This window comes from Grammomys surdaster, unplaced genomic scaffold (assembly GCF_004785775.1).
Source record: "Grammomys surdaster isolate TR1022 unplaced genomic scaffold, NIH_TR_1.0 125243, whole genome shotgun sequence".
NCBI lineage: Eukaryota > Metazoa > Chordata > Mammalia > Rodentia > Muridae > Grammomys > Grammomys surdaster.
Genome location: NW_021620131.1, coordinates 992,270 through 1,018,144, shown reverse-complemented (window position 1 = coordinate 1,018,144; position 25,875 = coordinate 992,270). Strand labels below are relative to the sequence as shown.

Here is a 25,875-nt window from a genome sequence, read left to right as displayed (position 1 = left end):
CTGCTCCAGTCCAAGGGACCAGGCAAGGGCCGAAGGGGCTTTTCTTTTTAAATTATGTATTTCTGTCTTTGTTATCAAAAATTAGGTGTCTGGCCAGGTGGTGGTGGCGAACGCCTTTAATCCCAGCACTTGGGAGGCAGAGGCAGGCAGATTTCTGAGTTCGAGTCCAGCCTGGTCTACAGAGTGAGTTCCAGGACAGCCAGGGCTCCACAGAGAAACCCTGTCTTGAAAAACCAAAAAAAAAATAAAAAATAAAAAAAATTAGGTGTCTGTAGATATGTGGATTTATGTCTGGGTCTTCAGTTTGATGCCATTGATCAAGCTGTCTGTTTTCACGCCAATACCACACAATTTTTTTTCTAACTATAGCTTGGTGGTTCAGTTTAAAATCAGGGATGGTGATACCAGAAAGTTTTATATTATACAGGATTGTTTTTAATATCCTGAGGTTTTTGTTTTTCCATATGAAATTAAGTATTTTCCTTTCAAGGTCTGTGAAGAATTGTGTTAAAATTTTTATGGTAATTGTGTTGAAGCTGTAGAATGCTTTTGGTAGAATGACCATTTTTGCTAAGTTAATTCTACCAATCCATGAGTGTGGGAGACCTTTCTATCTTCTGATATTTTCTTAATTTCCTTCTCCAAAGATTTGAATTTTTTCATACAAGTCTTTAAATTGCTTAATTAGGGTTGCCCCAAAATATTTAATATTGTTTGCAGCTATTGTGAAGGGTGTTATTTCTGTGATTTCTTTCTCATTTTTGTTTGGTGTTTATATGTAGATGGGATACTGATATTTTCTAGTTAATCTTGTATCTAGCTACATCATTGAAAGTGTTTATCAGCTGTAGGAGTTCCTTGGTAGAATTTTGGGGATGGCTTATTTATAATATCATATCATCTGTAAATAGCGATACTTCTGTGTTTTCATTCTTTCCTTTGTAATCTGTATCTCCTTGATCTCCTTCAGTTTTCTTTTTGCTCTAGCTAGAACTTTACGTACTGTATTGAGTAGATAATGGAGAGAGTGGACAACCTTTCATTTTAGTGGAATTGCTTTGAATTTCTCTGCATTTCACTTGATGTTGCCTATAGGTTTGCTATAAATTGCCTTTATTATATTTAGGTATGTCCTTTGGATCCCTATTTTCTCCAGGATTTTTATCATAAAGGGGTGTTGGATTTTGTCAAAGGCTTTTTGGCATCTGATGAGGTTATTGGGTTTTTTGCCTTTTAGTTTGTTTATGTAGTAGATTGCATTGACTGATTTTCATATGTTGAACCATCCTTACATCTCTGGAATAAAGCCTACTTGATCATGGTGGATGGTCTTTTTGAGGCGTTCTTGGATTCTGTTTGCAGGCCAGGGCTTTAATGAAGTTCAGGCCTATGAGGCAGAGTGGGGAATCCCTTCCTCTAGGTCTCAGGGGAAGAGAAAGTTTTCATATAGGTAAGCTGTCTGTTCTTTCTGGGTGTCTAGGGGGAATGAGGGAACTTTGAGGGGGGAATGTGGTATTCTGAGGATGTTGGGGAAGAGGGGCACATTCAGTTAGGATGTACTCAATATACAGCTGGAGGAGACAGCCTTTTGATATCTTGGGAGTCTGACAACTTGAGCCTGTAGCTCAAGTCTGTAGGGCTTTTTCTTGGTTGATGATTGATGTGAGAGGGCCCAGCCTATTGTGGGTAGAAATGGTCTATGGGCATATAAGAAAAAGCAGGATGAGCAAGCCATGGGAGCAAGCTAGTAAGCAGCACTTCATAGTTTCTGCTTCAGTGTCTGTTTGGGTTCCTGTTAGTTCCCGCCCTACATCCCTGGATAATGGACTACAAGCTGTAAACTGGAATAAACCCTTTTCTCTCCAAGCTGCCTTGAACCATGGTGCTTTGTCACAGCAATTAAACCCTAAAACAAGATATATGATTTATTAGAGTAGTAAGTGCACATTACTCCTCTTTCAAATGGCACCTAGAACCCTTCCCTAAAGTACCAAACACAATCCCAAATCCTATCCAAAGTCCTTCCCACCACATTTCTATTAAGATGTCACACTCACCTCTGCCATGTACATGCCCTCCTAGAAATAAGTCAGAAACTAGGAATTTTTTTTTTAACCACAGGTGTGTTCCTCTTAGTTAAAATTATGGTTACAGAAAAAAAAATGTGGTTCATTTATATAACAAAATACTACTCGGGTATTAAGAATGAGAACATCCTGAGTTTTGCAGGCAAATGGATGGACCTAGAAAATAATCCTGAGTGAGGTAACTCAGACCCAAAAGGACATGCATGGTATGTTATGTACTCACTAATAAATGGCTATTAGCCAAAAAAAAAAAAAGTACAAAATACCCAGTACACAACCCACAGGACTCAAGAAGGTTAACAAGCTGAAGGACTCAAGTGAGGATGCCTCAATCCCACTTGGGAGGGAGAAGAAAACAATCAGGGGAGGAGGGATAGAGGGAGGTAGGGACATGAGTGGGAGAGGGGACAGGGAGAGGAAGGGAAAACATGATCATGTATTGGAGGGAACAAGACTGAAGCCCTGAGGGCCAGCAGAACAAATGGAAACAGGCAACCTCAGAGATAGGAGTGGGGGGGGGGGACCTTCTAAAATGTACTGGAGACCTGGGAGGTGAGAGACTCTCGGGACTTAAAAGGATGGACCTTGAATGAAGTGCTCTACAGTGGGGAGGGAGAACTTGCAGAGTCCACCTTTAGTGGAGGGACAGGATATCAAGTGGAAGGATGGGGTTGCCATCCCACATTCAAAAACTTTGACCCAGAATTGTTCCTGTCTGAAGAAACTGCAGGGACAAAAATGGAGAAGAGCAGGAGAGAAAGGAGGTCCAGTGACAGATTCAAATTAGAATCCAAGTCAAGGGGAGCCCCAGGGCCTGACACTGTTACTGATGCTGTGGTGTGCTTGCAGACAGGAGCCTAGCATGGCTCGCCTCTGAGAGGCCAAACAAGCTGCTGAAAGAGTCAGATGCAGATACTAGCAACCAATCAATAAACAGAAGCCAGGGACCCCTGTGATTGATGTGGGGGAAAGCTGGAAGAAGCTGAGGAGGAGGGTGGCCTCCTGGGAAAACCAGCAGTCTCAACTGACCTGAAACCCCAAGATCTCTCAGACACTGAGCCACCAACCAGGCAGCATACATCAGCTAACAGGAGGCCCCTGACACATATACAGCAGAGGACTGCCTGGTCTAGCCTTAGTGAGAGAAAGTGCACCTAACCCTTGAGAGACTTGAGGCCCCAAGGAGTGGGGAGGTCTGGTGGGGTGGGGTTGGGGGTAGGTACATCTTCTTGGAGATGGGGGAGGGGGACAGGAAGAGGAGGAGGTATGGGATAGGAAGTGGTCTGGGGGGGGCAGACTAGGAGGGGAATGAAGTTTAGACTGTAAAAAGGGATTAAAGAATTTTTAAAAAATTATTTATTTGTGTGTGTGTGTGTGTGTGTGTGTGTGTGTGTGTGTGTGTACCTATAAGGACCAGAAGAAGCCATCAGATCCCTTGGAGCTGAAGTTGCATGTAGTTGTGAGTCACCCAATGTGGGTGCAGGAAACCAAACATTTCCTTTGGAAGAGTAGCAGTTGCTGTAACAAGTCATCTCTCTAGGCCCTATCTGATTAAACTTTTTAATTACATTTACAGATTGCCTGTGCATTCGTGTGTGTGTGTGTGTTTGTGTGTAGGTCAGAGGACAGCTTAAGGAAAGCAGTTCTCTCCTTCCACCATGTGAGTCTGGAGATCAAACCCAAGTTGTCAGGCTTGATGGCAATCCTCATTGAGCCATCTTTGTGGTATCCTAACACTGGCTATTTTAATCACTGATAGTATAAAATCCATTGACACTGGGAAATTCATACTGCCACACAAACAGCAGCTATCTATTTGCAGAATCTTTGTCATCCACAAAGAAAACTCTCTCTCTCTCTCTCATTTTCATTTCCTCAATTTTCCTAATCTGGACAATTTATGTCAAGGGAATTGTTACAAATCCACTAAAATTTGTTTTACTCAATTCAAAGAAAAAGTGCAAACAGGGATCAGTGTGATGGCTCGGTGGATTAAAAACAAACTTGCTGCCAAACCTTATGACTGAGTTCAGTTCCCAGGAGCCACTCTGTGTAAGAAGAAAATGGACTCCCCCAAGGTATCTTGACCTCCATGTGCTTTCTATGGCACATGTACAGAATAAATAATTATATATAATTTTTTTAAGTTGCAGAAAGGTAAAACATAGCTCCCTTTTTGTTCACAGCTCTGAGCTTTGAATGCAGAAAGCTCCCAGAGTTATCAGCTTTCGTTGCTGCTCTCCAAGTAGCTGAGGCCAGCAGGATGCGATGTTGCCAGCAGCTCCATCTGCTCTCCCAGAGATATAAATCACAAATACGCAGAAACCAATGACTATATAAGAGAAGTTCTGTTTGCACTTATATAGCAGCATTAGGGGGTGCAGTGCACAAGCTGGACAAATGGGAGCAGTGCTTCTCAAACAGGGCAAAAAATGTGGACTGACTTGTGCAATGTCCCTAGGTGGGGGAATGTAGGTGATATTAATAGTGTCAACTTGGCAGATCTAGAATCACCTAGGAGACAACCTCTGGAACACCTGTGAAGGATTACCCAGATTAGGTTGATGAAGGTGGGAAGACCTATCTTAACTGGGCAGCAGAGAACCTGAATTTAATAAAAAAATAAAATAAAAAAAAAAGGAGAAAGCAAACTGAGTGCCAGCATTACTCTCCCAGCTTCTAGGCTGTGGGTGTAGCATGACCCCTGCAGCCATGTCTTCCTCTCATGATGCCTGTAACCTTGAACCATGGACCAAAGTTGCCCCCTTTCTCTTACATTGCCTTAGTCAAGGTGTTTTATCACAACAAAGGGAAAGGCAACAGAGATAAGGAGGTTCTCCTTGAAGATTCTACCAGCTCTCTGAAGTCTATTAAGTCATCCAGAGATAGCTGTGAGTTAGAATTGTCAAATTTAGACTGTTGAAGCAGCCCCCAAAAGCAGATTCACGGTGCCTGCATTCCAACTGGATGCAGCAGAAAAATAAAATATGTCTCATGAGTAGATCCAGGCCCTTTCAGCCTGTCTCAGTTTTATACAGGATGTGATCTTCTGTGCATGGCTTCTTTTACTGAACGTCGTGTTTACCAAGTTCATCTAGGGGCTGGCTAAATGGTTCAGCAGATAAAGGCATGTTCCCTGTTTTAGGCAGTTCGTAGCAAGGGAACAGTTATGAATCTGCAATCATTTGTTTCACTCAACTCAGATAAAAAGTGTAAAAAAGGCAAGCTGCACCACCATGCCCAGCACTCGAGAGGTAGAGACGGGCAGATTTCTGTGAGTTTGAGGCCAATCTTGTCTACAGAGTAAGTCCAGGACAGCCATGACCGCACAGAGAAACTCTCTAAAAACCAAGATGGAAAACAGTAAAAAAAAAAAAAGGATGTCATCAAATTAGTTCAGAGGGTAAAGGTACCTGCTGCCAAACCTGGTGATGAGTTTGATCCTGTGAGACCACCACCCTGACAAACTCTCACCATAACAACCAAGGGAAGGAGAAAGGCGGATTAGAGACAAAGCCGCCCTGCTGGTCAAGCCTTCCCGATAGCAGGGAGAGAGTTAAAAAAAAAAAAAAAAAAAAAAACACAATTCAGAGAAAACCAGCAGAGTGTACTGATTAGTAACCAGCTGTGTCCTTCATAGCCCACCAGAAATAATTGCCTGAGTGAGTGTGGCCAATAAGTTTAAAGGCTAAGCAAAGTGTCCAATTAGGTTTAAACAAGTTTTGCTGTTGCTAAAGTCTGCCTATGCTAAAGTCTGCCTATGTTAAAGTCTGCCTATGTTAAAGTCTGCCTATGCTAAAGTCTGCCTATGTTAAAGTCTGCCTATGCAAAAGTCTGCCTATGCAAAAATCTGCCTATGCTAAAGTCTGCCTATGTTAAAGTATAAAAGGTGTATGCTTCAGAAATTCAGGGTCCTTCCTCCTTCAAGAGTGAAGTGACCCTGATGAGTCAGAATAAAGATTCCTCTTGCTGATTGCATCAATCCCAGTCTCAGTGTCTCTATGCACTTCCTGTCCCAGAGTGGAGACTTTTAGGTCCAACAATCCCTAGGGCCTACAAGTTGTAAGGAGAGAATCCATTTCCACAGGTTGTCTTCTGACTTCCACACATTCGGTGTGGCATGTGAATAACACTCACAAATTAGTTGACCCATTAATTAAGACATGTATAAAAACAAAGTTCATCCAAGCTATTTCTTCCCACAGTAGAAAATATAGTTTTACTAACTGGTGTTTTCTTTTCTTTTAGCATATTGAATAGGTTATCTCATTGCTTTCTCATCACCATGTTTTCTTGAGAGAAGTCAGTTTATTGTAGTTATAAAGTATGAAAGTAGTTTTAGATTACATTTATTTATGTATTTGTGTTTCATAGCATGCTTGTGGAAGACAGAGGAAAAGGCATTTATTTCTTTCTACCACTTGGGTCCCAGGAACTGGGTTCAGGTTGTCAGGCTTGGCAGCAAGTGCCTTAAGGTGTTCGGTCTTTTCATAGCCCCAAAGTTATAGTTTGATAAAGACAATAACCTCTGGGAAAATGTTCATACAAATGTGAGTGACTGTCCTCTGAGCCAAGCAACCACCATCCTGAGGAGATCAGCATTGCCCTATTGCAAAAGGATCATCCCAACTGGGCTTGCTGACTGTTTACATCCCCCTACAGAGTAGTACAAAGGGTCATAGACCCTCACCTGAGTGCCCAGCTTCTCCCTACAACCTGCTATATGAACCTCTGCCTTAATTGCAGGTGGCTTGGAGGAGAGGCTAGGGTATATAGGCTAGAGTTCCAATAGGCTCTATCTATACTACTATAGCCTTCAACCATGCTAAGTAAAGGCTTTTGGAGTGAGGTCTGTTGGGGGAAGAATACCCATATCTGTAGTGTCTATGGGATCTTAGGAGGAAGCATAGTCACTGCTTATGTCTTGTGGTGGGAAGGAATTTCAGCAAAGGTACATTAAAGAATGCTGTCTCCTGCTGCTTTCAAAGAATCCCCAAAGCATCATGACAATGAATCAGCTGAGCATGCTCTTTCTGTTCGCCATCTGGCTTGGGAAGATGAGATGTTCACCTTGGCTGTGCCAGTGCTGTAGAGATTCCTGTCAGCCTGTTGGATCTGCTACTTGTTAACCATTCTTTTTGTAGCCTGTGCCATAGTAGCAAGCCATATCGCTATCAGAAGTGCTAGCTGAGGCTATGTAGGCTGCCTTCAGAGCCACTAGGAAAGTTCTCGACCCTCTGAGATATTTCTCAGATGACTCAAGTCCACATCTCTCCCTGGACTTAATAGACTTCAGATATCCTCAATTGTGCATTCAAGGAGAGCCTCTTTGCCTTAGTTAGTTTCCTGTTGCTGTGATAAAATACTCAGACAAAGGCAACTTAAGGCAGAAAGAAGTATTTTGGCTTACCGGTTGAGGGTACAGACCATCATGGTAGAGAAAGCATGAGAGGCAGGAGCTTAGGGCAGCTGGTCACATTTTATCATAGTCAGAAAGCTAAGAGGTGAATGCTGGAGATCAATCTCCAGGGGCTCAATGCCCAGGATCAAACACTCTCTGTTGTCGTGTTTGGCAGCAAGCACCTCTACCCATGGAGTCGTCTCCACTGAGCCATCTCACTGGCCCACCACTATTTTTTGAGCAATGTCTCTCACAGAACAATGGGATGCAAGCAACTTATCAATTTAGGTCGACTAGATTCTGGGATCGCATTGCCCCAGGGTCATGGAGAAAGGATCAAGGTAACTTCAACCCCAAAATCCTCAGACATGAGGGCAGCAAGAATTGGCTATCTCCAACCCCCACAACCTGGCACCCAAAGCCAACTCTCCCACCATTAACTCTAGTAAGAATGTATTACCCTGAGAGTTATCAGGCTACACTCCTTGTGTGAGTTTTCTTGGGATTACCTTTGAAATACAAAGAGGGATCACTTACAGAAGCAGGAATAACTCAAAGACAGCTGTATTACAGAAGCCCACCCCAGCATGGGTAACTGCTCACAAATGTTGGGAAGCATGCAGGAAGCTCATCAGGTTAGAGTGTCCTTTCCAAATGGCTCTTCCAAGCAGCTCAGCTTACCTGAGAGTTTTCTAGGCAGCATAGCCTATCGCTGTTTCTTCTGAACTGTTTGTCTGGTCTCTGGTTCCTTCAGGCTGCTCAGTGTGTCTGAAAATGTCACTTAGTAGTTTGTAGAGTTTATATATGCTCGGGGATGGAGAGGCCTAATGAATCTGGTCAGTTTGAGGGACATCAGTTAGTTATAAAAGAAGAGAGTACAGAAAATGTTTGTGCCCCTTCCAACCTGTGAGGACATGATAAGAAGTTATGAACTAGAAAGCAGCCTTCTGCATTCACCAGACCTGCTAGCATCTTGATCTTCAACTTCACAACACCCAGATTTGTGATAAATATGTTTGCATCCTTAAGCCTTTCAGGCTATAACATTCTGGTATAACACCCATCACAGTTTCTTTTTTCCTATTGCCATGATAAAATATCCTGACAATGAAATAGATGGTAAAACCCTTTTGCTGAGGATATAACATATGTTATTTTACAGAACATAGAGAAATCAAGCTGAAACTGACCTGAAAACATCCTCCCTGCTGGCTAGCTTTCATAGAGCTGAAAGGAGCTATGCAGATTGCTGGGCTCATTTATCTGGTACGTCAGTATTTGTAGCATGCAGGGTTCGCTACTGAGTAAGACCAGTTGTAAATGAAGGTTATAGAAGTCAATTCCTTTCTAATTGGTTTTGAGGCCTGCTCCAAAGGAGAGATTTCATGTGTGGTTCTGTCAAAACCTGGTCAAAGGTCCATGTCTCTGGAGGCCATAGTCCCTAGGAAGGAACATGTTTCTATTGTCTTGCTAAATATAGTCAAACTTCTTTATAAATATTTATACTTGCGCCTGCAGATCAGTGCTTCCCTCAACCTTGACTAGAAAGATTTCCCACTGCAGTGGGCAACGGTTAATACAGAGAGTTCTAACAGGTCAATGTTCTGAGAGTAAGTGACTATCAAATGCTCATCCTTAAATGGGCCATCTTTATCAGTGTGCCATCCCAAGGCTCAGGGAATGCTGCAGAAGAAAGGAGCAGGAAGAATATAAAAGCTGAAAGATGGAAAAGGTTGCTGCTGGGAAATGTTGTCTTCTGGATGTTGCACTCATGAACTCATCATAGCCATATGAGATCTGAACAGGCTCAAGCCAAAAAGGCCAACCAACATTCCAATAGACAATCATAACTGGGCTGGACTCAGTGGAAGAGAGGAACAAAGAGGACATGGAAGAGAGAAGGGACAGTTAAAGGTGACTAAGGAAGTAAAGGGGGCTTTATGTTATTACTATATTAACCAGTACAGTACTTTCTACAATATCTTCCCAGTTTTGATTGTGAACGGATTGTTTGTTTATTTGCTTGCTTGCTTGTTTGAGAAAGGATCTCACTATATAGCCCTGGACTGAATCTCAATATGCAGACCAAACCATAGCCTTGAACCCATAGAGATCCATCTGTCTCTACCTCTCAAGTGCTGGGATTAATGATATGTACCACCACTCCTGGCTGAAGCTGGGTTTTAAAAAAAAATTGGGGACATCAGTCAATAATAGCACATGACTTTAATCTCTGTATTCCAGAGGCATGTAGGCAGATCTATGTAAGTTCGAGTTCGAGGCCAGCTTGTTCTACATGGTGAGTTCCAGAACAGCCAGGGCTGCACATCTCATGAAGATGATAGAGGCCTTTAAGGAAGATATAAATAGCTTCCTTGAAGAAATATAGGAAAATACATACAAACAGGTAGAAGCCTTTCAAGAGGAAAAAAATATCTTAGAAAAGTACAGGAAAATACAATCAAGCAGGTGAAGGAACTGAACAAAATGATCAAAGACCTAAAAATGAAAATAGAAACAATAAAAAAATACCAAATGGAAGCAGCCCAGGAGATGGAAAACCTAAGAAAGAGATCAGGAGCTACAGATATAAACAACACCAACAGAGTACAAGAGATAAAAGAGAAAATTTTAGGCATAGAAGATACCAGAGAAGATATTGACACATTGGTCAAAGAAAATACAAAATGTAAAAAGTTCCTAACCCAAAACATTTAGGACATTTGGAACACAATGGAAAGATCAAAACTAGAATAATAGAAATAGACGAGGGTGAAGATTCCCAGCTCAAAGGGCCAGAAAACAACTTCAACAAAAGCATAGAAGAGAACTTCCCTAACCTGAAGAAAGAGATGGCAGTTAAATGTATGAGAAGCCTACAGAACACCAAATAGATTGGACAAGACAAGAAAATCCTCTGGTCACATAATAATCAAAACACTAAATGTACAGAATAAAGAAAGAAAGTTGTAAAGGAGAAAGGCCAAGTAACATATAAAGGCAGACCTATCAGAATTACACTAGACTTCTCAACAGAGACTCTAAAAGCCAGAAGATCCCAGACAGATGTCATGCAGACCCTATGAGAACACAGATGCCAGCCCAGGCTATTAAACCCAGCAAAACTCTCAATTACCATAGATGGATAAACCAAGATATTTCATGACAAAACCAAATTTACACAATCTTTCTACTAATCCAGCCCTACAAAATATACAAGAAGGAAAACTCCAACACAACAAAGGTAATTACACCCAGGAAAACGCAAGAAATTAATCATTTTATAACAAATAAAAAAGAAGAGCTCTCCTACAGTACCATCTCCAACAACAAAAATAACAGGAACGAACAATCATTGGTCTTAATATCTCTCAGCATCAATACACCCAATACCCCAATAAAAGACAAAGGCTAACAGACTGGATATGTAAACAGGATCCATCATTTTGCAGCATACAAGAAACACATCACAGGAACAAAGACAGACACTACTTTAAAGTAAAGGGCTAGAAAAAAAGTTTTCCAAGCAAATGGTCCCAAGAAACAAGCTGAAGTAGCCATTCTAATATCCAATAAAATAGACTTTCAACTAAAATTAATCAAAAGAGAAGGGAAAGGACACGTCATATTCATCAAAGGTAAAATCCAACAAGACAAAGTCTCAATTCATCTATGCTCCAAATGTAAGGGCACCAACATTCATAAAAGAAAGTTTTCTTAAGCTCAAAACACACATTGAACTTCACACAATAATAGTGTGAGACTTCAACACGCCATTCTCACCAATTGACAAGTCATTGAAACAGAAACTAAACAGAGACACAGTGAAACTAACAGAAATTATGAACCAAATGGATTTAACCAATATCCATAAAATATTTCACTCAAAGCAAAAGAATATACCTTCATCTCAGTACCTCATGAAACCTTCTCCAAAACTGACCTTGTAATCAGACACAAAACAAGCCTCAATAAGATAGAAGAAGATTGAAATAACCCTATGCATTCTATCAGATAACCATGGACTAAGGCTTGACTTCAATAACAACAAAAACAAAAGAAAACTCACATACTCACAGAAACTGAACAACTCTCTACTCAATGATAACTTGCTCAGGGAAGAAGTAAAGAAAGAAAGTAAAGACTTTGTAGAATGCAATGAAAACGAAGGCACAACATACCCAAATTTATGGGACACATGAAAGCAGTACTATGAGGAAAACTCATAACACTAAGTGCCTTCATAAAGAAATTGGACAGACTCCATACTAGCAACTTTTTTTTTTGTTTTGTTTTGTTTTTTGAGACAGGGTTTTTCTGTATAGTCCTGGCTGTCCTGGAACTCACGCTGTAGACCAGGCTGGCCTCGAACTCAGAAATCCGCCTGCCTCTGCCTCCCAAGTGCTGGGATTAAAGGCGTGCGCCACCACCGCCCAGCCCATACTAGCAACTTAACAGCACACCTGAAAGCTCTAGAACAAAAAGAATCAAACACATTCAAGAGGAGTAGAAGGCAGGAAATAGCCAAATTCAGGGCTGAGATCAACCAATTAGAAACAAAAAGAACAATATAAAGAGTCAACAAGCCGGGCAGTGGTGGCACACGCCTTTAATCCCAGCACTTGGGAAGCTGAGGCAGGTGGATTTCTAAGTTCGAGGCCAGCCTGGTCTACAGAGTGAGATCCAGGATAGCCAGGACTACACAGAGAAGCCCTGTCTCAAAAAAACAAACAAAAAAAAAAACAGCAAAAAAAAAAAAAAAAGAGTCAACAAAACCAAGAGGTGGTTCATCAACAAGATAGATAAACCCTTAGCCAAACTAACTAAAGGGTACAAAGACATTATCCAACTTAATGAAATCTGAAATGAAAATGGAGAGACATAACAACAACTGAGGAAATTCAAAAAAGTATCATATCTTACTACAAAAGCCTATACTCAACAAAACTGAAAAATCTAGATGAAATGGATGATTTTCTAAACAGATACTTCATACCAAAGTTAAATCAAGATCAGGTAAACTATCTAAACAGTACCATAACCCCTAAGGAAATAGGGGCAGTCATTAAAAACCTCCCAACCAAAAAGGGCATAGATACAGATGGTTTTAGTGCAGAATTCTACCAGACCTTCAAAACAGAGCTAATATGCCTCAAACTATCCTCCAAAATAGAAACAGAAGGAACACTACTTAATTCATTCTACTAAGACACAGTTACTCTGATATTTAAACCACACAAAGACCAACAAGGAAAGAGAAGTTCAGACCAATTTCTCTTATAAATATCAATGAAAAAATACTCCATAAAATTCTCCCAAACCGAATTCAAGAACACATCAAAACCATTATTCATCTTGATCAAGTAGGCATCATCCCAGGGATCTATTTTCAATACACAAAGATTCATCAACATAATCCACTATATAAACAAACTCAAAGAAAAAAATTACATGATCATCTTATTAGATGCTGAAAAATGCCTTTGACAAAATACAACATCCTTCATATTAAGAGTCTTGGAGAGATCAGGAATTCATGGTACATACTAAATGTAATAAAAACAATACACAGCAAACCAACTGCCAATATCAAATTAAATTGAGAGAAATTTGAAGCAATCCCACTAAAAACAGGGACAAGACAAGGCTGCCCACTCTCTCCCTATCTATTCAATATAGTACTTCAAGTTCTAGATACAGCAATAAGACAACAAGAGAAGATCAAGGGAATATAAATTGGAAAAGCAGAAACCAAAGTATCACTATATGATAATATACATAAGCGACCCCCAAAATTCCACCAGAGAACTCCTACAGCTGATAAACAACTTCAGCAAAGTGGCTGTATAGAAAATTAACTCAAAGAAATCAGTAGCCTTCCTTTATACAAATGATAAACGAGCTGAGAAAGAAATTAGGGAAACGACACCCTTCACAATAGTCACGAATAATATAAAATATCTTGGTGTAACTCTAACCAAGAAAGTGAAAGATCTGTATGACTAGAACTTTAAGTCCCTGAAGAAAGAAATCAAAGAAGACCTCCGAAAATAGAAAGATCTCTCATGCTCATGGATGATTGGTAGGATTAACATAGTGAAAATGGCCATTTTACCAAAAGCAATCTACAGATTCAATTAAATCCCCGTCAAAATTCCAATATAATTCTTCACAGACATGGAAAGAGCAATTCTCAATTTCATATGGAAAAATAAAACAAAACAAAATAAAAACTCGGGGTAACCAAAACAATTCTCAACAGTAAAAGAACTTCTGGGAGATCACCATCCCTGACCTAATGTGTACTACAGAGCAATGGTGATTAAAAAAAAAAACCGCACAGTATTGGTACATATACAGACAGGTGGATCAATGGAATAGAAGAATGAAAATAGATCCATATTTATCACCTTGCACAAAGTTCAAGTGGTTCAAGGATCTCCACATAAAACCAGATACACTGAATCCAATAAAAGAAAAAGTGGGAAAGAGCCTCGAATGCATTGGCACAGGGGAATGTTTCCTGAACAGAATACCAATGGCTCGAGCTCTAAGATCAACAGTTAATAAATGGAACCTCATGAAACTGAAAAGTTTCTGTAAGGCAAAGGACACTCTCAATAGGACAAAACAGCAACCTACAAATTAGGAAAAGATCTTCACTAATTCGATAGAGGGCTAATATTCAAAATATATAAAGAACTCAAGAAGTTAAACTAGGGCTGGAGAGATGGCTCAGTGGTTAAGAGCACTGACTGTTCTTCCAAAAGGTCCTGAGTTCAGTTCCCAGCAACCACATGGTGGCTCACAACCATCTGTAATGAGATCTGATGCCATCTTCTGGTGTGTCTGAAGACAACTACAGTGTACTCATCATATATATATATATATATATATATATATATATATAATAAAGAAATAAAAATCTTTTTTAAAAAAAGAAGTTAAATTAAAAAAAAAACAAATTAAAAATGGGTAGAGAGCTAAACAGAGATCTCAGTAGAGGAATCTCGAATGGCAGAGATGCACTTAAAGAAATGTCCAACATCCTTAATCATCAGGGAAATGCAAATTAAAATGACTCTGAGATTCCACCTTATACCAATAAGAATGGCTAAGATCAAAAATTCAAGTGACAGCACATACTGGCGAAGATGTGGAGAAAGAGGAACACTCTTCTATTGCTGACGGAATTGCAAACTGATACAACCACTCTGGTAATCAATCTGATGCTTCTTCAGAAAATTGGAAATAGTTCTACTTGAAGCCCCAGCTATACAGTTCCTGAGCACATACCCAAAAGATGGTCCACCATACCACAAGGACATATGCTCCGCTATCTTCATAGAAGCCTTGCTCACAATAGCCAGAACCTAGAAGCGATCCAGATGTCCCTCAACTGAAGAATGGATACAAAAATGTGCTTCATTTAAGCAATGGAATACCATTCAACTACTAAAGATGAGGACATCAAGAATTTTCCAGTGGAACAAGAAAACATCATCCTGAGTGAGGTAACCCAGACCCAAAAGGACACACATGGTATGTACTCACTGATAAGTGGATATTAACAAAAAAATACAGAATACCCATGGTACAACCCACAGACCATAAATTTAACAAGAAGGAAGACCCAAGTGAGGACACTTCAATCTCACTTATAAAGGGGAACAAAATAATCATGGGAGGCAGAGGGAAGGAGGGATCTTGGTGGGAAGGGGGAAGGGGACAGGATCAGGTATGAGGGGAAACAGGAGAGAAGCCCAGAGGGTCAGGAGAATGAATAGAAATATGCAGTTTCAGGGGGAACTCTAGAAAGTCCCAGAGACCTGGGATGTGAGAGGCTTCCAGGATTGAGTTAGCCAAAATGCCCAACAGTGAGGAGAAGGGACCTGAAGAGACCACCTCCAGTAGATAGACAGGGCCTCCAGTGGAGTGATGGTACCACCACCCACCTACCTTCAAAATTTTTGACCCAGAATTGTCCCTGTCTAAAAGAAATTCAGGGACAAAAATGGAGAAGAGACTGAAGGAAACCTTGTCCAGTGACTGGCCCAACTTGGGATCCATCACATGGACAGGCACTCAAACTCTAACACTATTATAAGTGCTATGTTGTGCTTGCAGACAGGAGCCTAGCATGTGTGTCCTCTAAAAGGCTCTAGCAGCAGCTGACTGAAACAGATGCAGATACTTACAGCCAATCATTGGAATGAGGTCAGGGACCCCTGTAAAAGAGTTAGGGGAAGGGTTGAAGGAGCTGAAGGGGATGGCAACCCCATAGGAAGACCAACAATGTCAACTAACTTGGACCCCTAGGAACTCCCAGAGACTGAGCCACCAACCAAATAGCATACATGAGCTGGTCCAAGGCCCCTGGCACATATGTAGCAGAGGACTGCCTAGTCTGGCCTCAGTTGTAGAGGATGCATCTAATCCTTCAAAAACTTGATGCCCCAGGGAAGGGGGATGTCTGGGGGTGGGGAGCCCTCTCAGAGATAAAGGGAAGAGGCAATGAGACAAAGAATTCTGGGACAGGGGCTGGGGAGGGGGAGCAACATCTAGAATATAAATAAATAAAATAACAAAAAAAAATTTAAACATTAAAAAATCAATAAAAGAGTAGAAAGCACGAGGTTCCTGTACTCACAGATAAACTCTAGAAAAACCAGGAATGTTAAACATGCATGGGGTATCTCCTCAATGGACAAAATAAAATACCTGCTGTTCCGGGCAATGGTGGCGCACGCCTTTAATCCCAGCACTTGGGAGGCAGAGGCAGGTGGATTTCTGAGTTCGAGACCAGCCTGGTCTACAGAGTGAGTTCCAGGACAGCCGGGGGGCTACACAGAGAAACCCTGTCTCGAAAAAAAAAGAAAGGAAAGGAAAGGAAAGGAAAGGAAAGGAAAGGAAAGGAAAGGAAAGGAAAGGAAAGGAAAGGAAAGGAAAGGAAAGGAAAGAAAGAAGAAATCTGGGAGTGTATGTTAATGACCTGGAGACCTTTTGCTATCTGTGAAGGCAGAGTTCACCCACATTCCCCTGGGGATGTTTATCCCAGACTCTTCCCTCCCTAGACATTTATACTAATGGAAGACATTTATATTAATGGAAGCCATCCTTAGGAAGGCATCACATGTATGTTATAGTCTTTGGACCTCCATGCTATCTCAAGTGAGAGACCACACCAGATCCTAGGAACTTTAGCTATAAAACCCATCCTCGTGGTCACATGTACTTTGCAAAGGAGTTTCTGTGTAGTCACACCTTAAGCTTGATTGTGCACCTGGAATTGGAGTGATTTTTGCCTGGAAACTTTTTCTCAAATTGTACTGTGTTTAAATATGCTTACAATAAACCACCTAACATCAGACTCTAGAGAAGGTTGATTCAGACTGACTAAGTCAAGCTGAAGCAAGTTTTTATTCTTACCTCTTCAGGGTTCATATCCTTGACTTTAAAGATGCTTACAGGACCCAACAAAAAGCACATACTGCACTTTCAGAGAATCTGAGTTGAATACACAGCACCTACTCACAACTGCCTCACAACTGGCTCACAACTGGCTCACAACTGGCCCACAACTGCCTATAACTCCAGGTCCAGGGAATCTAACTCCCTTTTCTGGCATCCGCAAGCACTTCACTCAACCCATGTACATATGCACACAGTTTAAAATAATCATGTTTACCAGCATAGACATTTAATCGAAAATTGCCATTGTTTTAAATTTTTCATGCGTATTTATACAAAGTGATCAGTTACATAATGACATTAGAAATTTACCCTCCATTTTCTTCACCTTCCGTGTCCCCCTCAAATTAATAGCCTCTTTTTCTTTATTATTGTTACGTGTGTGTGTGTGTGTGTGTGTGTGTCTGTGTGTGTGTGTGTGTCTGTGTGTGTGTGCACAAATACATAAATACAATCTGCTGAGCCCATTTTGTTGTTTGCTGTTTGTTTGTGGGTATGTTTCAAGACTTGCCACTCAACAATGGACAACCAATACAGGAGCTCATCCCTCAGGAGGCTAATTTCTCCTTCATGCAGTGATTATTTGCCTGTAGTTCTTTGTCTAGAGGTGGGAACCCATGGAAATTTCTCCCTTACACATTAACATGTCCATTGACATTGCCAGTGTTCCAGTCTCGTGTACGCAGCCATTTCTAGGAGAGATTGTTTCACAACAGACTTCCTGATATTCTGGATCTTACCATCTTTCCACCCTTCCTTTGGCAATGTTCTCTGAGCTGGGAGGTACATGTACCTGCTGAGACTGAGAGTCCCATTATCCATCGCTCTCTGTGTCGTCCAGTTCTGGTTTTCTGTGATGATCTATAAAGCTATAAAGAAATGCTTTCTTGATGATGAGTGACAGCTACACTTATATCTGAAGACTGGAGCTGGGAACCATAAATGAAAGAGACCATGCGAGCTTTGTCTTTTGCTGTCTGGGCTACCCCACTCAATATACCTTTTCTAGCTCCATTAATTTTCCTGCAAATTTTATGATTTACCTTTTTATTTGTACTTAAATAGTATTCCATTGTATGTATGTATCACATTTTTATTATCTGTTGAAGGATATTTAGGTTGTTTCCAGTTCTTAGCTCTGGTGAATAGAGCAGCAGTTAGAATGGCTGAGCAAGTGTCTGTGGAATAGGATGTTGAGTCTTTTTTTGCATATGCATACTAGTGGTATAGCTGGGTAGATTTTTTTAGCTTTTGAAGAATCTCCATAGTGGCTGTATCCAACAGTGGCTGAGAGTTTTCTTTTCCCCACAACCACGCCAGCATTTAATGTTCCTTGTTTTGCTGATCTTAGCCATTCTGACTGGGGTAAGATAAAAGTCTCAAAATTGTTTTAATTTTCATTTCCCTAATCTCTAAGGATAATAAATACTTTTAAAGTTAGTTCTCCACCATTTATATTTCTTCTCCTGAAAACACTCTGTTTAGATTCCTGGCCCGTTTTTTAAGGTTCAACAATTTCCTTGACTTTTTTTTTTAAGTTCTTCATAGATTCTAGATATTAATCCTCTGTCAAATGACTAGTTGGCAAAGATTGCCTCCCATTCTGTGGGCTTCTTCATTACTCCATTGACTGTTTCCTTAGCTGTGCTAAAGCTTTTTTTTGTTTTATGAGACCCCAGTTATCAATTGTTGGCCTTAATTTCTTGGTAAATGGAGTTCTGTTCAGAAAGTCCTTTCCAACAGCTGTATCTTGTAGGGTACTGCCTATGTTTCCTTCTGGCAGTTTTAGTGTTTTGGGTTTCAAATTAAAGTCTTCGATCCACTTAGAGCTAATTTTTGTATGAGGCCATAGAGTCAGGTCTAATTTAATCCTGCTTGTGGACATCCAGTTTTCCCAGCACCATTTATTGAAGACGTTGACTTTGCTCTGCTGGATGTTATGGGCCACTTTGTCAAATATCAAAGCAGCTATGTTTGGGTCTTCTATTTCATTTTGGAGTCTATTTTTTAAAAGAGACCTGGAGAACTACTCCCTGACCTTTTCCAGTCATTGAAGACACAAGAAAGAGTCTAAGTCCCTAGATGCCAGCTACAGTCCCAGTCCCAGGATATAGGAATGTTTGTGTGTGTGTGTGTGTGTGTGTGTGTGTGTGTGTGTGTGTGTGCTTGGAGTCACATGTGTTCTATTATCCCACACATTTACAGTGGGATGACTGCTGTCATGTTCTACCAACTGTTACAGCAGAGCCTCATTTGGGCTGACATCTTGTGAAATTCTTCCCTCAAAACAGGCAAATAACACAGCCCAACTGGGAGCACTGAGTTTCAGCAGTATTTGTCACCTGGGAGGGACAGAGAGGATCTCAGGTTAAAGGTCATCTGGAAAGGCCAGAGTAGCATCTCCTGTTATAGGACGCTGCTCCTAGGGAAAGGTGACCAGACATCTAGATAGGGAATTAATGTCAGACTTAAAGACCAAAGACCAACTTGGTGAATTTATTGTGGTTACTTACAAGAGTGTGTGTGAGGACTTACTTATAGGAGCAGAAATGATTCAAAGACACCTGCACTGTGGTAAGCTCACCCTAGCATGGGTGAAAGTTCTTGACAACCAGAATCCAAAAGCACACAGTACTATCCAGGTCACAGAATGTCTCTTGTAGCTAGCTCAATTGACCTGAGCCTCTTCCAGGAGCTCAGCAGGTCTGAAAGTGCCTCTCAGAGCCCTTCCTGCTTATGCTTGGAGAGGGGCTTAGTGCATCTACTGAGCTTCCTGGAGCTTTTGGTTTCTTTATTTCTGGAGTTTTAAAGGGCTTCCCTGAGGGATGGAATGTTTCACCTCCTATTTATTTATTTATTTATTTATTTATTTATTTATTTATTTCCATCACAAATGCTGCCTCCTTTCCTGGTCCCCCCTTCATAATCCGTCCCCATCTCCCTCCCCTTTTCCTCTGAGAAGGTAGCACCCCCTCCCCCTGGTATCCCCCAACCCTGGCGCATCAAGTCTCTGCAGGATTAGGTGCATCCTGTCCCACTGAGTCCAGACAAGCAGTCTGGTTTGGGAACAAACTCCACACCCAGGCAACAGCTTTAGCGGCAGTACCCACTCCAGTTGCTGAGGGACCAACATGGGAACTAAGCATGTCTGTTACATATGTGCCGGACAGCCTCAGCCCAGCCCGTGTATGCTGAAACATCCCAAGTCTTAATAAGCTTCCCTCAAAGGTGGAATATTCTTTTCAACACCTACAAAATAAAACTCAGCTATGAGCAAGTGAACACCAGGGACCACTCTACCCTCAGAGATGAGTTAGCGATGCCACAAGGACCTGTCGCAGCATACACTATTTGCACGCATTCTGCTGCACGCCACTGAACATCAGCCTTACATTGGAAGACAGTTCCTCTTCATAGGGGAGGAGATAAAAACTCGTATATGGTGATAGTGCAAATCTCAGTATGGAGTGTAGGTTGTAGAGGAAAAGCTTTCAAGAAGTTAGAGTCACCTGGGGTACAGGCTTCTGGACAAGTCCTTAGAGGATTACCTTGCTAAGTTGAGGTAGGAAAGCGCTGTGGGAGGCAGCATTCATTAGGCAAAAAATCCCAGGATGAGAGGGAGTAAGCAAGCTGAGCACAAGCATGCGTCAGTCCGGTGCTTGCTCTCTTCTGCCTGCACGTGGACTGTAACTGGCTGCTTCAAGCTAATGCTACTAAAATATACAAAACAGCTCCTGTCCCCTCTCTACTACCTACTCTTCTAGCTGTGCCAAGCAATGTCTCTCTCCCCACACTTTTCCGGGGTGAGGGTGTCCCCATCCTGTTCCTTTTTTTTCCCCTGAGTCAGAGAAGAATGGACCTCACAGAGGGTGCTACAGAGGGCCATGGGGTTATATAAATGCCAGGGCAGAGGGAAGGTAGAAAGAGGGGAGTCGAGAGAAGCAGAAGATGGCAGGAGAGCCAGAGCTCCGTCAGCCAAAGAACTATGGTGAGGCTGGGCACCCTCTAGGTGCTTTCCGGGGAGCGGGATCCAGGATCCAGGTAATCTGGACCTGGCCTTCAGCTTCGCTGGGGTAAGGGAGGGGGCTGAGCTTTGAAGGTCAGCTGCTTATGTTCTGTCCCATTCAGAGGAGGAGGAGGTCACATCCAGAAACCAGGGATTTGCTGAGAATGACCCCGAGGGTCTCATTTGCACCCCCAAGAGTTTGCAAGGTACCAGGGTGATTCAGGGGCAGAGGTGTCAGGGATCCTCTGCAGAATGAACACAGCAGGGCAGGATCTGCTCCTTGGGAGCTCAGCTCTGCCCATCTGTCGGTTCTGCAGGACATCTGACCCGAGTCCCCTGGCTTCTGCTGCTTCTCATCTCTTTGGGCCTCTTTCTGCTTATGTTGGCCACCCTGATTCAAGGTAAGTCAGGGCAGGGCTGGGAAAGGGGGTCTGGAGTGGGAGTCTGCTTTTATTTTATTATTTTGTTTTTCCGCTCGGTAAGCAAGAACTCCAGCATGGGACAGTAGCTGAACTCTTAGATTTTTTTCTTCTGGAATGATCCTTGCTTACCCCCAGATTCACCACAGCTGGGACATCTAAGGTCCACTTCCCTCACATTATTTGTGACCAGGAGCAGCTTCCTGTCCCTCTCTGAAATGCGGCCCACCTTTCCCTTGCAACTGAACTTGGCACAGCCAGGCACAGTCAGTGCTCATAAGGGGGTGTGGGTGTGTGTGCTCTTCTCTCTCGCAGTTTCCAGGATTCCTGCATACTCCAAGGGACAGACCCAGGATCAGCAGGGTAGCTCCAGCTTAGGGAGAGGTAACTGGGGCTCTAGGTGGGAGAGGACTCTCAGGTTGTGTGAAGTGGGTAACTATGGGCACAGGCATGCTTGGTGCATGGCAGGATGGGGGAGGCCAGAGACCTGTTGGGCCTAACAGATTCTGAGGCCCAGTGTTCTGGTCTGTGAAATGGTCTGTGAATTGAGGTCACTGTGACCACCAATGTGATTTTGTGGGTCCAGCTTTGGACCAGGCACACAGTTGATGCTTAACTGTTGTCAACCTCTCCTTGTAGGTGCTGTTCCTCAGGAGCAGACACACTCCGGCTTGGAGCAGATCCAGCAGATCCAGCAGCAGCTGACTCAGCTCAATGCCTCACTGGGTGAGGCTCCAGGACCTGAGCTGGGACAGAGCTGAGGGGTCATCAGAGGGATTGGCATCCACTTTCTGGGTCTCCCACTGAGGCAGGCAGGATAGAGCACAGGGACTGTGGTCTGGGTTTTGGGGGCACTGAGTTGATAGCTGAAATGGGAGACCAGCCCTGGACTGTAATGTCCGGGGCAGGGGGGAGACGGGAACCGTTCAACCACTGAGCTCAGTGTTTGCTCTGTAGCTGGCCTGTGCCGGCCCTGTCCCTGGGACTGGGAGCTCTTCCAGGGAAGCTGTTACCTCTTCTCCAGAACCCTGGGCAGCTGGGAAACCTCTGCCTCCTCCTGCAAGAATCTTGGGGCCCACTTGGTGATTATCAACAGTGTTGCAGAGCAGGTGAGTGGGCCACAACCACCTGTCCTAGGCATTGGACTCCAGATGGGAAGCTGTGGAATGTGGAGGAGATGCTGTCTGAGGGGGCTTCCTGTAGGAGGAAGCACAGAGGACTGGGGAGGTTCTCTAGGGGAAGAACAGATGAGAGATGGGCTGGGACTGAAGGGAGTCAGGGAAGCTTTGAGATTTTGTGTAACTCTCTTGAGCTGAGATATCAACCAACTTATTTCCTCACATGTGCTCTTCAACCCCAACCCACGGATGCATTTGTATGCCAGAAAACTAGATTCACAGTGCTAGGCTTGAGTGCAGAAAGAACATGCTTGAAGGTGGGAAAGACTGGGATATTGGAGGGGTGGAGGTATCCTTCTGTCCATCCTGACTCCAACCTCTGTCCAGCTATTCCTCAAATACTGGCACATCAGAAAGAGTCAGCTCACCTGGGTCGGCCTCAGCGATCACAGAAGTGAAGGTTCCTGGCAGTGGGTGGATGATACCCCACTCAAACTCAGGTGAGACTCAGAATCTATGGCCAGTGGCATGAGGCAGGGGGGATGGCCCTCACTCTAAACACAGCCTTCAGTGTGAGAAAGCACCAGGAACATTTCAAATTCAGGACCCCACATCCCTGGACTTTCTGTCCTTTGAGCCTAAGCCCAAGTTCCCAGAATCTGCATTTTTCACCCTGCTGGGATGGTTCTCTTGGAGGTGAGGTGGTGAGCGAAATGAGAACCCATATTTTACTAAGCCCTGCCCTGTCCACTGGCTAACTCCTGTCCGCTGGCTTGGTCCTCAGACTTTGTCTATGAAAGCCCAAGATCAGGACTTCTGCTGTGTATGAGGAGTGGGTAGTTCTGGGCAGGATGGCTGTCTCTGATAACTAGTAATGTTTACAGCTTCTGGAAAGAGGGGGAGCCCAATAATGTAGGGGACGAGGACTGCGTGGTAATGGCAGAAGATAAGTGGAATGACAGCATTTGTACTGCAAACAACTTCTGGGTCTGTGAGAAGCCCTCGGCTCCCTGCCCTGGTCACTGAGGGTCACGCAGACAACATGGAGACACTCTGTTCCAGTCCCAGCCACCTTGTCATCCCAATGTCTCTGTTCTGAGACCTTTGAGATCCTGAGAGAGTTCCTGAGGCACCCTTCCCTGCAGCTCTTCCCTCTTCCTCTGTGGGTGACTTCAGTTACACAAATCCCAACCCCATGAATCCCTTCAGTAGAGTCACACACACTTGGGGCTGGAGTGTAGCTCAGTGATACACCCCAGCTGGCCTAGCATGGGTGACTCTGAGTCCCATCCCCAACACCCAAATAAATGAATAAATTATTAAATTTATACATGGTTTGATGTCTTCCATTTAGTGGATTCTTTATTTCTGGACTCTGTCTTCATCGGTAAAGCTTAGAAATGTTTCATGTTAACTAGGACATTAGTGTCTACAATACCTTTGGGTTTCGAGCAATTCATTTGTTTGTTTGTTTGTTTGTTTGTTTGTGACAGAGTCTCATTATGTATGCCTGGCTGGCCTTGAACTCACAGAGATCTCTCTGCTTCTGTCTCCTGAGTGCTGGAATTAAAGGCATGCAGCACTACACCTGGATGAATATTTTTAAAAACATTGAGTTGGTACCTGTCCACCTAATGAGTGTATTCTTATTCACATTCACGTTTTCATATTCTCTCTGTGTCTGTCTGTCTGTCTCTCCCATCTCCACATGTCTTCATTCATTTGTTCATTCATTCATTCATAACCAACTATTTATTCACAGACCCCCCAAGCACTTCTTCCAGTTGTACCACTGTACCCAGAGCTCAAATAAAATGCTGCAGTCATCATCCGGCAATTCTAGAGCTTAGCACATCCCTTGCTCGCAAAAGAAACCTCTGTGGAGCTAGTCAAGGAATGACCAGCCCTCTGGGCTTCTCCCTAGGCTGCAAAGAGCCACCCAAACCTCAAGGTGGCTTCAGCCACTTCCTGCCTCCTCCCCTTTGTCTTGGCGCAACCTTCTGCCTGTGCTTCTTCCACTTCCCCAATAGGTTCCATGTTCTCAAGAAGCAAACTGATGTCATCCTGGTGGTCCCCTTACCTTGATCCTCAGTTTCTCCTGGCACCTAAGGCCAGGGGAAGAATAAAGAGCCCCTCACAGCATCTCTCCCTCAGGAAAGCTGTCTCCAGAGCCCACTGTCTCCCAGTCAGGAAGACTCTTTTTGCTGGTGATGCCAAAGGCTCAGCCTTCCCCTAGTATCTAGAAACCTAGGGAATCTCAGCTAGGGTCACCTCAATAGACTCCTCATATCCTCCCCCATCCCATGCCTCTATCTAGTCACCAGAGATGCCCCCTTCCACCAGTTTCCAGTCTCACTCCCAGCCCTCTCCTGTCCATCTTCTCCCCAAGCCTGATCACCATCCCTGTTCCCCCTTACTCCCTCCTACACAAATTCCTCTCTCCATCCACCTCAAATAACTATTTAGTTTCCCCTTCTGAGTGAGATTTGTGCACCCTCCCTTGGGATCTTCTTATTATGCAGTTGCTTTGTGTCTGTGGATTGTAGCATGATTGTCCTGCACGTTATGGCTAATAGCAACTTATAAGTGAATACTATGTGTGTCTTTCTGTCTCTGGGTTTCCTCACTCAGGATGATGTTCTCAAGTTCCATCCATTTGCCTGCAAAATTCATGATGCCTTTGCTTTTAATAGCCGAAGAGTATTCTATTGTGTAGATATACCACATTTTCTTTATCCATTCTTCAGTTGAGGGATATTTAGAATGTTTCCAGTTTCTGGCTATTATGGATAAAGCTGCTATGAACATAGTTGAGCAAATGTCCCTGTGGTATAGTCGAACATCTTTTGGGTATATGCCTAGGAGTGGTATAGATGGGTTAGAGACTGGAGTGGCCACCTCCTGTAGCCAGGCAGGACTTCCAGAGGAAGGAGGGGCATGTCAATCCATCCATAAAACCTCCAGCTTAAAACCTGTCCTGCCTACAAGATGTGCAGGAATAAAGAAGAACCAGAGACTGAGGGAACAGCCAACCAATGACTGCACCCAACTTGAGACACATCCCATGTGAAAGAACCACCCCCTAATACTATTAATGATGTTATGCTTGCAGACAGGAGCCTAGCATAACTGTCTTCTAAGAGGCGTCATTTGACAGCTGATGGAGGCAAATGTAGCGACCCATAGCCAAACTCAGGAGGAGCTCAGGAAGTCCTGTGGAAGAATGGAAGATAGATTTGGGCAAGCTTGAGGGGTCAAGGACACCACAAGAGGAACCACAGAGTCAACTAACCTGGTACCATGGGGGCTCACAGAGACTGAACCACCAACCAGAGAGCATGCAGGAGCTGGACCTAGCCCACCTACACATTTG

The 25,875-nt window shown here is 43.1% G+C and overlaps 1 protein-coding gene across 1 annotated transcript; it reads left to right on the top strand.

The window, feature by feature from the left end:
- The first annotated feature begins 20,900 nt into the window (after positions 1 to 20,900).
- LOC114637297 (CD209 antigen-like protein E) lies at positions 20,901 to 23,783 on the top strand. Its single transcript, XM_028785522.1, has 8 exons — positions 20,901 to 20,947; positions 21,088 to 21,171; positions 21,283 to 21,366; positions 21,700 to 21,768; positions 22,024 to 22,110; positions 22,342 to 22,493; positions 22,890 to 23,002; positions 23,387 to 23,783. Exons 1-8 carry the CDS (start codon positions 20,908 to 20,910, stop codon positions 23,526 to 23,528), a joined length of 771 nt encoding a protein of 256 aa, XP_028641355.1. The 5' UTR covers positions 20,901 to 20,907; the 3' UTR covers positions 23,529 to 23,783.
- Positions 23,784 to 25,875: the final 2,092 nt, after the last annotated feature.

Bases quoted from the DNA above. Each gene is read 5' to 3' on its own strand.
- LOC114637297 (XM_028785522.1), top strand. From the start codon at position 20,908: ATGGCAGGAGAGCCAGAGCTCCGTCAGCCAAAGAACTATG. The intron at 21,769-22,023 runs GTAACTGGGGCT...CTCTCCTTGTAG, and splicing joins TAGCTCCAGCTTAGGGAGAG to GTGCTGTTCCTCAGGAGCAG. The intron at 22,494-22,889 runs GTGAGTGGGCCA...ACCTCTGTCCAG, and splicing joins TCAACAGTGTTGCAGAGCAG to CTATTCCTCAAATACTGGCA.